The sequence below is a fragment of the Salmo salar genome, chromosome ssa26 (genome assembly GCF_905237065.1).
Source record: "Salmo salar chromosome ssa26, Ssal_v3.1, whole genome shotgun sequence".
Classification (NCBI taxonomy): domain Eukaryota; kingdom Metazoa; phylum Chordata; class Actinopteri; order Salmoniformes; family Salmonidae; genus Salmo; species Salmo salar.
In genome coordinates this window covers 11,459,579-11,473,238 of record NC_059467.1, presented here as the reverse complement: position 1 = coordinate 11,473,238, position 13,660 = coordinate 11,459,579, and the positions used below count along the sequence as shown (strand labels likewise).

At 40.4% G+C, this 13,660-nt stretch overlaps 1 protein-coding gene across 3 annotated transcripts; it reads left to right on the top strand.

The window, feature by feature from the left end:
- Nucleotides 1-2,854: 2,854 nt before the first annotated feature.
- Nucleotides 2,855-13,313, top strand: LOC106587149 (adhesion G protein-coupled receptor G3). Of its 3 annotated transcripts, none has more exons than XM_014175211.2 (15): nucleotides 2,855-2,912; nucleotides 3,122-3,232; nucleotides 3,845-3,913; nucleotides 4,050-4,220; nucleotides 4,492-4,774; nucleotides 5,007-5,133; nucleotides 5,237-5,365; nucleotides 6,023-6,142; nucleotides 6,334-6,376; nucleotides 6,476-6,576; nucleotides 6,889-7,013; nucleotides 7,286-7,554; nucleotides 7,767-7,857; nucleotides 8,006-8,286; nucleotides 11,857-13,313. In XM_014175211.2, the coding sequence occupies exons 1-15, from the start codon at nucleotides 2,906-2,908 to the stop codon at nucleotides 11,937-11,939; spliced, it is 2,010 nt and encodes a 669-aa protein (XP_014030686.1). In that variant the 5' UTR covers nucleotides 2,855-2,905; the 3' UTR covers nucleotides 11,940-13,313. The 3 variants fall into 3 exon arrangements, with proteins under 3 accessions (XP_014030686.1, XP_014030691.1, XP_014030687.1); XM_014175216.2 differs by having other exon boundaries at nucleotides 2,859-2,912; nucleotides 4,153-4,220; XM_014175212.2 differs by having other exon boundaries at nucleotides 2,859-2,912; nucleotides 7,289-7,554.
- Nucleotides 13,314-13,660: the final 347 nt, after the last annotated feature.

Below are 13,660 nucleotides of genomic sequence, written 5' to 3'. Positions count from 1 at the left end.
GCTCAGTGTTCTATCACTCATTGGGACACTATGTCACCACAAAATGTACGGATAGAGCTCGAAAATTCAAGCCCCTTGGGTGCTGCCATAGATTTACATTAGAAGTGCCCAAGTGCCTCAAGGTCATTGGCCACAGATAAAATGACGCCAAATCACATTATATCTACAGTAGCTTTGATTGGACTGAGCATGTCAACGTCATACTTTCAAAATCTTAGCTAGCAAGCTAGCAGTCATCATAATGAATCAAGACGACAATCTACTTGCAAATCCTTTTCAACCCTTGTCATATGAAGAAAAATTCTAGTTAAAACGCATCAGTGCCCATTGGACATAAACACTACACAACAAGTTGTAAATCCCAAATTCAACAATGAGTGCTATGGCGCCACTGCGGCCCTGGGTTCGATACAATGCTGTGTCACAACCGGCTCTGACCGAGAGACCCATGATTCGCCGTACAATTGGCCCGGGTTAGGGAAGGGTTTGGCCAGCCGAGATTTCCTCATCTTATCGTGCTCTAGCAAGTCCTTGAGGCGGGCCGGGCTCCTGCAGCTGACCTCGGTCGTCAAGTCGAGTGTTTCCTCCAACACATTGGTGCGGCTGGCTTCCGGGTTAAGCGAGCAGTGTGTCAAGAAGTGGTGCGGCTTGGCTCTAAACCTTCTCCAAGTCCTTAGAGGAGTTGCAGCGATGAGACAAGATCGTAACTACCAATTGGATATCACGAAAAAGGGTCCAGAAAAGTTTTAATACATTGGCCATGCTGTCAATCCAGCATGACTTTTGCCACGTTAAAAACAACTGGTAACTCGGAACTGGGAAATCTTAGACATCAGTGAGTTCAAGACAACTGGGAAGTAGCTCCGACTAGGAAAATACAGAATTCCAAGTTAAGATTTCGGGCCTCTTTCTAGAGCCCACACGAAGGTCCGCCGCAGAACCTTACTGTTCAAGTGAGCACAGCACAACAAAGTGAGTCCAAAAATGTATTGTATGCTGCTGCATAAATTATGTAATATGCCAGGGAGATATGTATACTGTAGCCAAGAAAGTAATACTATGTGTATGTTGTGTAGTAAGCTGTTAGCCCATGTGCCTCACCCTAATAATTTGGTCCCGTTCCTCCCTTATAACTTAGCCTAATGTTCTGACTTTATGGTGCACATGTAGCCTATAGCCTGCTTTAAAGAAATGTCATCATCGAATATTGTAAGAGCTTTCATTGTCTGCTTATATGCCAACTTTATTTATCCTACGGTTCTGACTTGTACAGGGAGAACACTGTAAGAATGGCCCATGTTGTGGATTCTGTCGATGTACAATTCAAAAGTGCTGAACAAAAATATATATATATTTTCTTCAAAATGTTTTATATTTACCCCTTTTTCTCCCCAATTTCGTGGTATCCAATTGATAGTTACAGCCTTGTCTCATCGCTGCAACTCCCATACAGACTAGGGAGAGGCTAAGGTCGAGTTCCGTGCATCCTCCGAAACACAACCCAACCAAGCCGCACTGCTTCTTAGCACAATGCCCACTTAAGCCGGAAGCCAGCCGCACCAATGTGTCGGAGGAAACACGGTACACTCAGCGTGCACTGTACCCAGCCCGCCACAGGAGTCGCTAGTGCGCGATGGGACAAGGACATTTCTGCCGGCCAAACCCTCCCCTTACCCGGAAGATGCTGGGCCAATTGTGCACTGCCCCATGGGTCTCCTGGTCGCTGCCGGCTGCGACAGAGCCTGGACTCAAACCCAGAATCTCGAGTGGCATAGCTGAACAAAAAGTTATATTGACTAAGTTCGTCCTAGCTTGCTCATTAATGTCTTAATCAAAATTACGGATTGCCTCTTATCCACTCATCGTCCCCTTATGCCATAGTTTGTACATCTCAAATGGAAATGAGGCTGAATTAACTGTTTCACTGCCAGACAAGGCTCCGCTGATAGCCAGGTGTAGCAGTGGTAAGGTGTTGGGACTGCTGTAGGGACTGCTGTTAGGACAGCTTTATGTAGGCCCTAACAGTTTGTGGGCACCGTTTGTTACCGTTATATTGCAATTAATGTATTGTTTAGCATTGTGTTATCCTTTGTATTGGCTTTGCTGGCATGCATATTTTTTTATTTTTTATATTGAATTCGTCCCACAAAGATTTACATGCTAAAATCACCACTGTTGCTGGCTCCAGAAAACAACATTTTTTTCCGATCATGTATAATTACAAAAAATACTGGGTTCATGCAGAAAATTGCCCATTTCTGTTATGATATTTGGTGTTTTCAGACTCCTCGGCACACTGCTAGTGTTGTTTGAAAAGACCGCCTGAAATTTCATTCTGTTTTGGTGGGATGGAGTTTTGGCCTGCACTCTTAGAAAAAAGGGTTCCAAAAGGGTTCTTCGGCTGTCCCCATAGGAGAACCCTTTTTGGTTCAAAGTACAACCCATTTGTGTTCCATGTAGAACCCTCTGCAGAAAGAGTTCTACATGGAACCCAAAAGGTTCTACCTGGAACCAAAAGGGTTCGTCAAAGGGTTCTCCTAAGAGTGTGCTTGGTGATATCACCAGGTGGTAAATTAGTTAATAAACTATTACGAAAGAGAGTACCAAACCTTTCTGACAATAACAGATCGTTTTCAGTTCAGACGACTCCTAAACAGTCCTAGTACAATTCTTGCTGGAGAAAATGCTATTGTTGTTTCTTTTTGACAATTTTAATTGAAAACAATCACAGTAAAGTACTTATTAATTGATAGCCAGAAATTATTTGATATTGAGATAAAAATGGCTGCAGTGGACCTTTAACCACCACATGCAAAACATTGAATTTTTCCTCCCTTGATATTGACTTCTCTCCGTCAGAGTCACAGAGCGGTGTGAGTGCGGAGCTTGAAAGGAATCAATTCATATGAAAGGTAAGTTGAACCCCTTCTGCAACGTGTTTTTGTTAAGTTGATTAACAAAATGTATAGCATGTATACTGAACATGAATATGACACTTTACGTAAGGTTATGTACCACTGAAATATGGCTCACGTGACTATGTGTCTGTATAGTTCCACTGCGGCCAGCTATTTAAGGTCTTTCCTGAAATCTGATAATGTGGTCTTCTTCTAATTTACAGTTCCATCTTCATCTAATATGTTTAAAATTTCACAATTTGGCTATGGCGTTTTTGTGTTGGTGGTTTATTTCTTTGTGTTGGTGGTTTATAAAGCATCCTCTTCCCAACCTGGTGAGTATAGACCAATGTGTAGACTAACTAACTAACTAACTAACTAACTAACAAGGCTAATGTATTGAAATGTCTCTTCTCACTCCAAATTCACAATATTCAAATATTTTTTCTTGCCTGGATGTTTAGTAAGTCTTTTAAATAGAACACTTTTTGTGTATTACAGTATTACAGTATAAACAATGGATGTTTAGTCATGTTTATTGGTATTCCAATTACAAGTGATCCCATTTTGTGCTCAATTTGCTGAATTTTCTAGGTCCATTGTTGATTAACATGACAAATAAAATACCTATATATACTGTAATGTGTTACTTTGACTGATATTACATTTGCATGTTTTATTTTTTATCTATTTCCTCATATACATTGACAACAGCTTTCATGATGGTGGACTATGTAACTTTTTGTAGTTCAGTGGTGTTCTTGACAAACAATTTAGTACTTATTACTAAATGATTAAATACATTACATTATTGTATATTGTCATTAGGACTGTTTCATAATTTAACGATCATGAAAGTATTTTTTGTGTTTAGTTTGTATTAAGCTGAAGAAACTTCAGTAAGTCATGGAATACTGTTCAGGGATTGCATCTACTCTTTGTTTCAGGTTGTATGGATGTTTGTGATCCCCAAAGAAAGCCTGCAACACATAAGCGACTTTGTGTGGATAAAAAAGGTAAGTAAGCCTACAAAAAATTCTAACAGTAGGTTCAACTAGATTTTAACTAGATTTATTTTACCATGTTTCTCTCGCAAGAGAAACAGGGTACATGTGAAACTCATCTGTGCTAAATTTCTTGCCATGCTTCCAGGGCATGAATGCTTCAGCACTTATCAAATGTCCAGTCTTACACGGATGTGTACTTTAATAATGGAAATAAGTCATATCCAGCAGTGCATCGATTTATTCTCAAGACAGGTGTCATTTTCATTCACATGGAACACAACCTGCAAACATCCTGATTTGTCGTCTGGATTACCAGGTAATTTTGTTACAGCAAAGTGCCATTTCTCGACCTTGTTGTCCATCTGCTGAAAACACTATTTCAAATCTGAGTAACACATTTGCATTCATTTATTTAAACTTTATTCAGGTTATTCTCAAATGTTTGAAACAAACATGGCCCATTTGCCCGAGAGGAATCATGTGTAGATGATCTAGTCTTCTACTGTCATTAACCAAAATAAAGCATGTGTTTTAACTAAGTGTAAGTTGATTTGACCAATAGCCTGGACTCTGTTCTCTAATTACAGATTGCGCCATCAACATCCTGCAGCCATATGTTAACGACGGCAAAGAAATACTTCTAATAGAATGTGTGGCTCAATGGACCTTTATTAGCATGACAAATCATACCACTGCTAGTAAAAATAAAGACATAACCAACACCCGATGCATTGCGGGAGAATGTGATTGTGAAAACATTAAACATACTTCTGTAAATAATAACCTGATCTCTGTTGATGTATCTATCAGAAAATGTAAAGGAAAGGCAAAAACAAAAATGACTGGTCAGCAGTTGCATTCCATAATAAAGTGAGTCCACTTAAAATTGGAACTGAAATCAGGGCCGACCCTAGCCTTTTGGGGGACCTAAGCAAAATTGTGTTGCTTATGTTACTTATGCCTAGGTCCGGCCCTGACTGAAATGTATTTTTAATGTAATTTGAGCTATGTCAATGTCTGACGGAAAGCTATACATATTTTCATGGATTCGTTTTGGGTTGGATTATTCATAACTGTGTTTTTTTTTTATTCCCTACAACAGCACATTTCACAACATTACCAAGCAGGGACCTCAGAAAGTGATCCTAGACAGCATCAAAGGCTCAGTGACATCACAAAAGAAGAACAATTTGCTAAACTTTAGAATGGCTCTACCCTCCACCAATAATGTAAGCATCAACGAAATGGAGTGATGGAAAGAGAGAGAGGTCAAAAGCAAAATGGGGAGATAGTCAGTAATCACATGTATAACTCTTTCTCCATCTCCACCAGGCCACGTTGGAGGAGATGGATGACATTTGGTTGGAGATTCCTACTGAGGCTTTGAATGCTATTCTGGGACACACGAAAGAGGAAGTTAACCTGGGAGCATTTTGGTTTGAGGATGACAGCCTCTTCCCGGTAAAACAACAGTAACAACTACAACATCTCAGAGATTTCTAATGAAACAGACCTGCACTCATAACACACACAGACATATTTCAGGACATCCTGATTTTAACAAAAGCACAGAAAAACATCTGTGGTACTTTCTCATTTAACTCCAGTTTGTGAATCATGTAGTGACAACACATTGGTACCAACATACACTGATGGAGTGCACATTTGAATGAAGCCCTTAATCAAACTGCATCGTGACAGCCTGCTATGGAAAGTAGCTCTATTTGTACGACGGGGATTTGAGCACGTTGACAGTTTCCTGAAAAGACCCAACAACCACTTGTATCGCTGTCATCTATGTAAAGTTACAATGGAAACTGCCTGCTGCTTTCCTACTTCATTCACTCATTGGCATGCTATTAGGCTAGCTACCAGTTACACTATGCTCAAAATACACTACAACACAACTTGTGGACACAACTTCAGATAAAAGAGAACAAGTTCACTGAGAAATACGTTGTTGCTTGTTGTTGTGACTCAAACATCCTGCCCAGTGCCGACAGAAAAAAATATCCTTTAAAGTATTTGGTTCTGAGGAGAATTGTGGTCCTCTCTGACATTTCTTATTAACTTGTATCTTTAGAGAGAATATATATCCTCTCTTCTGATCCCTACTAGGTGGAGGAGAACAACACTGAGCTCCTAAACAGTCGAGTGGTATCCGTCGATGTGGGAGAGGACATCTCAGACCTCAGGAGCTATATGAAGATAACGTTCCTCTTCCAGAATGCATCACTGGTTAGTGAGGAGTGCATATCTACATCACAATCAACCATTACACTCTCTTTTTAAAAAATATTTATTTATGTTTTTGTTCTTTCACCTGTCAAAAATTGATCAATTGCTTTACATCTCCAATAATTCATGTTTATGATATGGTGTGGATTGGATAGGAGAAGGGTCTAATCAGGTTCTATTCTCTCTGATAGGAAAACAAATCACTAGCATGTGTGTTCTGGGATCTTGAAAATGGTAGTATTATTTATTAACTAAACAAAATACTTTTATGAAGCACTATGTACCACAAAATTATATATTGAAAATGTTTTACTGTATCTCTTTGTTTCACAGATACTGTTGCACATTGGAATTCCTCTGGATGTGTCACTGAGACAAAGGAAAATAAAACAGTATGCTCTTGTAACCACCTTTCATTCTTCGCTGTACTTATGGTGAGAAATAATTTCTGAACCTAACTCTTCGAATATGTTTTGACCTCACTTTAACATTCTTTCGATCAATTGATTAAGGGCTTGATTCAAATCGTATTACGGAAGATCTGCGGTATAGCACCACTGAGAGTTAAGTGCAATGTTCCCACATTCGCGGAGACTGCATTCACGCTAAGTGACTTGTATGTTCGCTCAATCGGAAATTACCTTTAAATTTAAATCGTGCTGTACTACGATACGGATTCATTTAAACCCAAAATGAAACACTCAACCAACGTGTGATCTAGCCACTGTGTGTTTTGTTGACGGCAGTCTCCGGGCAGTGGCTCCAATGCCAGTCTGAGCTCCTCCTCTGTGTGGTTGCTGACGTTGTTGTCCAGGGTGGGCTGTGGAATATCCCTCTGTTTCCTGTGTCTGGCTCTCCTCATCCACCTCAGGTCAGATTATACTGACAACTAATACTTATGTCCACAACATGCAAACAACGAGCCACCACACACAATGCCACTCAAACAGAACATCCTCATTGGAAAAACCTGTTTTTTTTATTCAAAGTACTCTTTTTACATCAGCAGTTGTCACGCAGTGCTTTTACAGAAACCTGACCCCAAAGAGGAAGCAGAAGGAGCCTAGAGAGGAACTGCCTTAACAAGGAGCTTTGCTATGTTGTTGATTTTGACATTAGATTTCAAATCTCTTCTTCCCCCAGAAGGGGTAAATCTGATGATTCCCTGTGCATCCACATCCACCTGTGCGTGGCGCTGCTGTGCCTCAACCTAACCTTCCTCGTCAACGACAGCCTAGCCTCTCTTGGTGTCCATGGCCTGTGTGTTGCTACGGCAGCAGCCACCCACTACTCCCTGCTGTGCACCCTCACCTGGTTCTCCATGGAAGGCTTCCACCTCTATCTGCTCATCATCCGGGTTTTCAACATCCACGTCAACAGATACCTCCTCAAACTGAGCCTGGTAGGATGGGGTGAGTGCAGTAAGTCAATGGTGAGGACAAGTATGACTGGACTTGGCCTGATCAATGAGAAGTGAAACTGTTTCACCAATCTGCACATGGTATTGTCCAGCTTGATCAGCTCCTAGCTGGAGGGATCTCTGGATCTTTCCAGCTTTCATCGCTTTAAGGAATCAACGCTGTCTCTTGGTGTTTGACTCAATGGGAAACCACATCTCTTTCAGGAATACCTGGCATAGTAGTTACCATAATTGTTGCTTGTGGCAAATATGGAGAATACAGATTATACCTGCAAGACGGTGGTGCTGTTAAAATGTAAGTTATATCATGATATTGATAAATATGTGTTTTCAAATCACCAAAGACTCCCTTACTCTCTGTAAAACATTTACTGAATGTGTCCCTGTCTGTGTATGTATGTGATTGTGTCTGTGACTCTCTCCATCCGTCCGTCCATCCATAGGTGCTGGCTGACTGACTCTGCTGTGACCACGGTGTCCTTCTCGTACTTCGTGCTGACATTCGTGGTGAACACGCTGTGCTTTGGGTCTGTGACAGTGAAGGTGGTGAGGGCCCACCGTCAGAGTCCTGTCCTGAGGGAGAGGGGTATGAACAGGGGGACAGTGCTCAGTCTGCTGGGTCTGGCCTGGCTCCTGGGAGTCTCCTGGGGGGTCATGCTCTTCCAGTTTGGCCCCCTGAGGGAGACAGCCTTCTACATCTTCTGCACCATCAACTCTCTCCATGGTGAGATAAGATACAGCCCTTATTCTCATTCACATCAGGTACACACATGCACACATACATACACACACACAGTAGTCCTGTGTACGGGAGCACAATCTCATGAAAAGTCAATGATAAAAAGCTCATCATGGTAATTTAACTGCTGATAATGCAATATTACATTCACTACAGGTCAAAAGTTTTAGAACACCTAGTCATTCAAGGCTTTTTATTTTATTTGTACTATTTTCTACATTGTAGAATAACACATATGAAATCATGTAGTAACCAAGAATGTGTTAAACAAATCTAAATATATTTTATATTTGAGATTCTTCAAATAGCCACCCTTTGCCTTGATGACAGCTTTGCACACTCTTGGCATTCTCTCAACCAGCTTCATGAGGTAGTCACCTGGAATGCATTTCAATTAACAGGTGTGCCTTCTTAAAAGGTTAATTTGTGGAATTTCTTTCCTTCTTAATGTGTTTGAGCCAATCAGTTGTGTTGTGAGAAGGTAGAGAGAAGATAACTCTATTGGTAAAAGACCAAGTCCATATTGTGGCAAGAACAGCTCAAATAAGAAAAGAGAAATGACAGCCCATCATTACTTTAAGACATGAAGGTCAGTCAATACAGAAATTTACAATAACTTTGAAAGTTTCTTCAAATGCAGTAGCAAAAACCTTCAAACGCTATGATGAAACTGGCTCTCATGAGGACCGCCACATGAATGGAAGATCCAGAGTTACCTCTGCTGCAGACGATAAGTTCATTAGAGTTGCCAGCCTCAGAAATTGCAGCCCAAATAAATGCTTCACGGAGTTCAAGTAACAGACACATCTCAACATCAGCTGTTCAGAGGAGACTGTGTGAATCAGGCCTTCATGGTTGATTGCTGCAAAGAAACCACTACTAAAGGACACCAATAAGAAGAAGAGACTTGCTTGGGCCAAGAAACACGAGCAATGGACATTAGATCGGTGGAAATTTGTCCTTTGGTCTGGAGTCCAAAGTGGAGATTTTTGGTTCCAACCGCCATGTCTTTGTGAGACACAGTGTGGGTGAACGGATGATCTCCACATGTGTATTTCCCACCGTGAAGCATGGAGGAGGAGGTGTTATGGTGACACTGTCTGTGATTTATTTAGAATTCAAGGCACACTTGACTAGCATGGCTACCACAGAATTCTGCAGCAATGTGCCATCCCATCTGGTTTGGGTTTAGTGGGACTATCATTTGTTTTTCAACAGGACAATGACCAAAGTCCCTTCAGGCTGTGTAAGGGCAATTTGACAAAGAAGGAAAGTGATGGAGTGCTGCATCAGATGACCTGGCATCCACAATCCCCCGACCTCAACCAAATTGAGATGGTTTGGGATCAGTCAGACCGCAGAATGAAGGAAAAGCAGCCAACAAGTGCTCAGTAACTCCATCAAGACTGTTGGAAAAGCATTCCAGGTGAAGCTGGTTGAGAGAATGCCAAGACTGTGCAAAGCTGTCATCAAGGCAAAGGGTGGCTATTTGAAGAATCTCAAACATAAAATATATTTTGATTTGTTTAACACTTTTTTAGTTACTACATGATTCCATAGGTGTTATTTCATAGTTTTGATGTCTTCACTATTATTCTACAATGTAGAAAATAGTAAAAATAAAGAAAAACCCTTGAATGAGTAGGTGTTCCAAAACTTTTGACCGGTAATGTAGATCTAAGGGTATGATGGATGCAAAACATATTTACATTGGTGTAAGTAAAAGCATGCCTTTATACAGTGCCTTGCGAAAGTATTCGGCCCCCTTGAACTTTTCGACCTTTTGCCACATTTCAGGCTTCAAACAAAGATATAAAACTGTACATTTTTGTGAAGAATCAACAACAAGTGGGACACAATTATGAAGTGGAACGAAATTTATTGGATATTTCAAACTTTTTTAACAAATAAAAAACTGAAAAATTGGGAGTGCAAAATTATTCAGCCCCTTTACTTTCAGTGCAGCAAACTCTCTCCAGAAGTTCAGTGAGGATCTCTGAATGATCCAATGTTGACCTAAATGACTAATGATGATAAATAGAATCCACCTGTGTGTAATCAAGTCTCCGTATAAATGCACCTACTCTGTGATAGTCTCAGAGGTCCGTTTAAAGCGCAGAGAGCATCATGAAGAACAAGGAACACACCAGGCAGGTCCGAGATACTGTTGTGGAGAAGTTTAAAGCCGGATTTGGATACAAAAAGATTTCCCAAACTTTAAACATCCCAAGGAGCACTGTGCAAGCGATAATATTGAAATGGAAGGAGTATCAGACCACTGCAAATCTACGAATACCCCGCCGTCCCTCTAAACATTCAGCTCATACAAGGAGAAGACTGATCAGAGATGCAGCCAAGAGGCCCATGATCACTCTGGATGAACTGCAGAGATCTACAGCTGAGGTGGGAGACTCTGTCCATAGGACAACAATCAGTCGTATACTGCACAAATCTGGCCTTTATGGAAGAGTGGCAAGAAGAAAGCCATTTCTTAAAGATATCCATAAAAAGTGTCGTTTAAAGTTTGCCACTAGCCACCTGGGAGACACACCAAACATGTGGAAGAAGGTGCTCTGGTCAGATGAAACCAAAATTGAACTTTTTGGCAACAATGCAAAACGTTATGTTTGGTGTAAAAGCAACACAGCTCATCACCCTGAACACACCATCCCCACTGTCAAACATGGTGGTGGCAGCATCATGGTTTGGGCCTGCTTTTCTTCAGCAGGGGCAGCGAAGATGGTTAAAATTGATGGGAAGATGGATGGAGCCAAATACAGGACCATTCTGGAAGAAAACCTGATGGAGTCTGCAAAAGACCTGAGACTGGGACGTAGATTTGTCTTCCAACAAGACAATGATCCAAAACATAAAGCAAAATCTACAATGGAATGGTTCACAAATAAACATATCCAGGTGTTAGAATGTCCAAGTCAAAGTCCAGACCTGAATCCAATCGAGAATCTGTGGAAAGAACTGAAAACTGCTGTTCACAAACGCTCTCCATCCAACCTCACTGAGCTCGAGCTGTTTTGCAAGGAGGAATGGGCAAAAATGTCAGTCTCTCGATGTGCAAAACTGATAGAGACATACCCCAAGCGACTTACAGCTGTAATCGCAGCAAAAGGTGGCGCTACAAAGTATTAACTTAAGGGGGCTGAATAATTTTGCACGGCCAATTTTTCAGTTTTTTATTTTTAAAAAAAAGTTTGAAATATCCAATAAATTTCGTTCCACTTCATAATTGTGTCCCACTTGTTGTTGATTCTTCACCAAAAAATACAGTTTTATATCTTTATGTTTGAAGCCTGAAATGTGGCAAAAGGTCGAAAAATTCAAGGGGGCCGAATACTTTCGCAAGGCATTGTAAAACACTGTAGGTAATGTCCTGGTTGTGGCATTGACACCAGATTAACAACCCAGTCTGATACTGTGGTCTATGGTCAGGGACCTACAGCTACACCAATGTGTCTCACTATTGTATACAAACACAGACTTATCATCTTCCAAGAGCAGCTCTTGTAATTCAGTCAAAATGCTTATTACAACCTACAGGCCTCTTCCTGTTTCTACGCTATTGGGCTTTAACTCGGGCAGAGAAGGCATCTATCTCCAAGGCAACCACTGTATCTTCTTGAACTGAGATGCATCCAGCTGAGAGGCCAGTCCCTGACTAACACGGTTAAACCTTTTACTACTAATACCACTGCTTCCATTTTATTACCACAGAAACACAATATTTAGTATGTTGGTTTATAACTTTCACTATAGGCAAACCTAAACATACATTATAAAGCGTAATTACAAAATGAAAACTTGTTTCCAGGTTTGCACGTAAGCTTACTGTGCTCATAATACTTTTTTTTCTCCAAAGTTGTACTGTTTATTGCACTTTGTGTGCATTTTGTTGTATTTTGTGACCCACCTTCCATGCATATTCAGTTTTGATGTGTATAGTCCTAGGCAAACGGGGAACACATCTATTAGGTTCAAATTATTTTCATCTCTGAAAATATTCAAATCCGTTTGGATACCCAATTTTTCACTCACCATCGTGCACGAGGGTAAGAAGGAGTGGTCGACTGTGAATTGGTGCCTTTCTGTTTCTTTGATTGTTATCAAAAACCCTCTGAAAGATATGCCCTTTTTTTAGTCCATCTTGGAGAATTTTGAATTTCCCTTTGGTTTTTGCAGAATAGCCATACAGTATATAGCCTCCTAGCCTATGGGCTACCTGAGAGAACATTAGGCCTACAAGTAGATAGTACCTTAGCATAACACCATATTTGCAGGGATGGGAATTCAATGTTTAGAAATTAACATTTTTAGATTGTGTAAACTTTTTCTTTGTGACAAATAATTTATGTAAATAATAATTCCATAATAATTTGAAAGGGGGAGATGCCTCACAAGCCTCTCTGGGGTTTTCTACCTCTCCTGCAAATGCTCTTTTTGTTTTCCTTTTACTTTGTGATCATATTGTTTTGTATTTTTTTTTAAGAAATAGCTAGCCTATAGGCCTACTGTGTCATTGACATTGAGGGGGTTCAATTGAAACCTATGACTACTTTCACCCCTCCCAAACATCAAAATCATTATTGCTACCTTTTGGAAGACGAGGTAAAGGTTTAGTGTGAACAGAATTAAAAAATGAAGAAGCCCATCCTGAGCAAAGAGGAGCTACAATCTCTGAAAAAGCTACAGTCAGAACCAACCATTGCAATTCGACAGGCGAATTTCTAACACAATTGTTTGTTTCTGAATTCAAAATACAATTGTCAGACCAACACTTCTACATGCCACTGCCCTCTGACCCCATTTCCACCTATAATGAACAGATCAAAGAGACATTGTTTGAAGGAGTCAATCGTAACATCATAGATGAAAAAGCACAAGCATTTTTGTATGTCCCACACACCTGCACCCCCCTGTACTACATGGTGCATAAGCGACACAAGAATCTGGACGACCCTCCGGGCAGACCCATTGTGTCAGAGATTTGGAGCAGAACTGAGAACATCTCACTTTGTCAACCATCACCTGAAACATATTTTTTTCTTAACTCAAAGACAGGTGACCGTAAAACTCTTGACTGACATTGATACCAGAACAGGTTTTCTTAGAGTATTTTTTGACATTCAATCTCTGTACACAGTCATTCATGGTTAAATAGGAATAGAATTTGAGCTAATGTGTTAGTTTGTTTACTCAACTTTTTAAAATGCTTGCTGAGTAAAATTACAAATTCATGGTTGGCTTTGAAAGGCAACACTGTAAAAAAAATTTTTAAGGAAAGTTCTTTTTTTTTTTTTAACAAAATTCATGATGTATATGGAGTGTTATAGAAGGAAAGGGTCCA

What these genes read in the sequence shown, in the direction of transcription:
- LOC106587149 (XM_014175211.2), top strand. An exon ending in ACTTTGTGTGGATAAAAAAG is followed by an intron (nt 3,914 to 4,049) that starts GTAAGTAAGCCT and finishes CCATGCTTCCAG; the next exon opens with GGCATGAATGCTTCAGCACT. An exon ending in TCTTCCAGAATGCATCACTG is followed by an intron (nt 6,143 to 6,333) that starts GTTAGTGAGGAG and finishes TCTCTCTGATAG; the next exon opens with GAAAACAAATCACTAGCATG.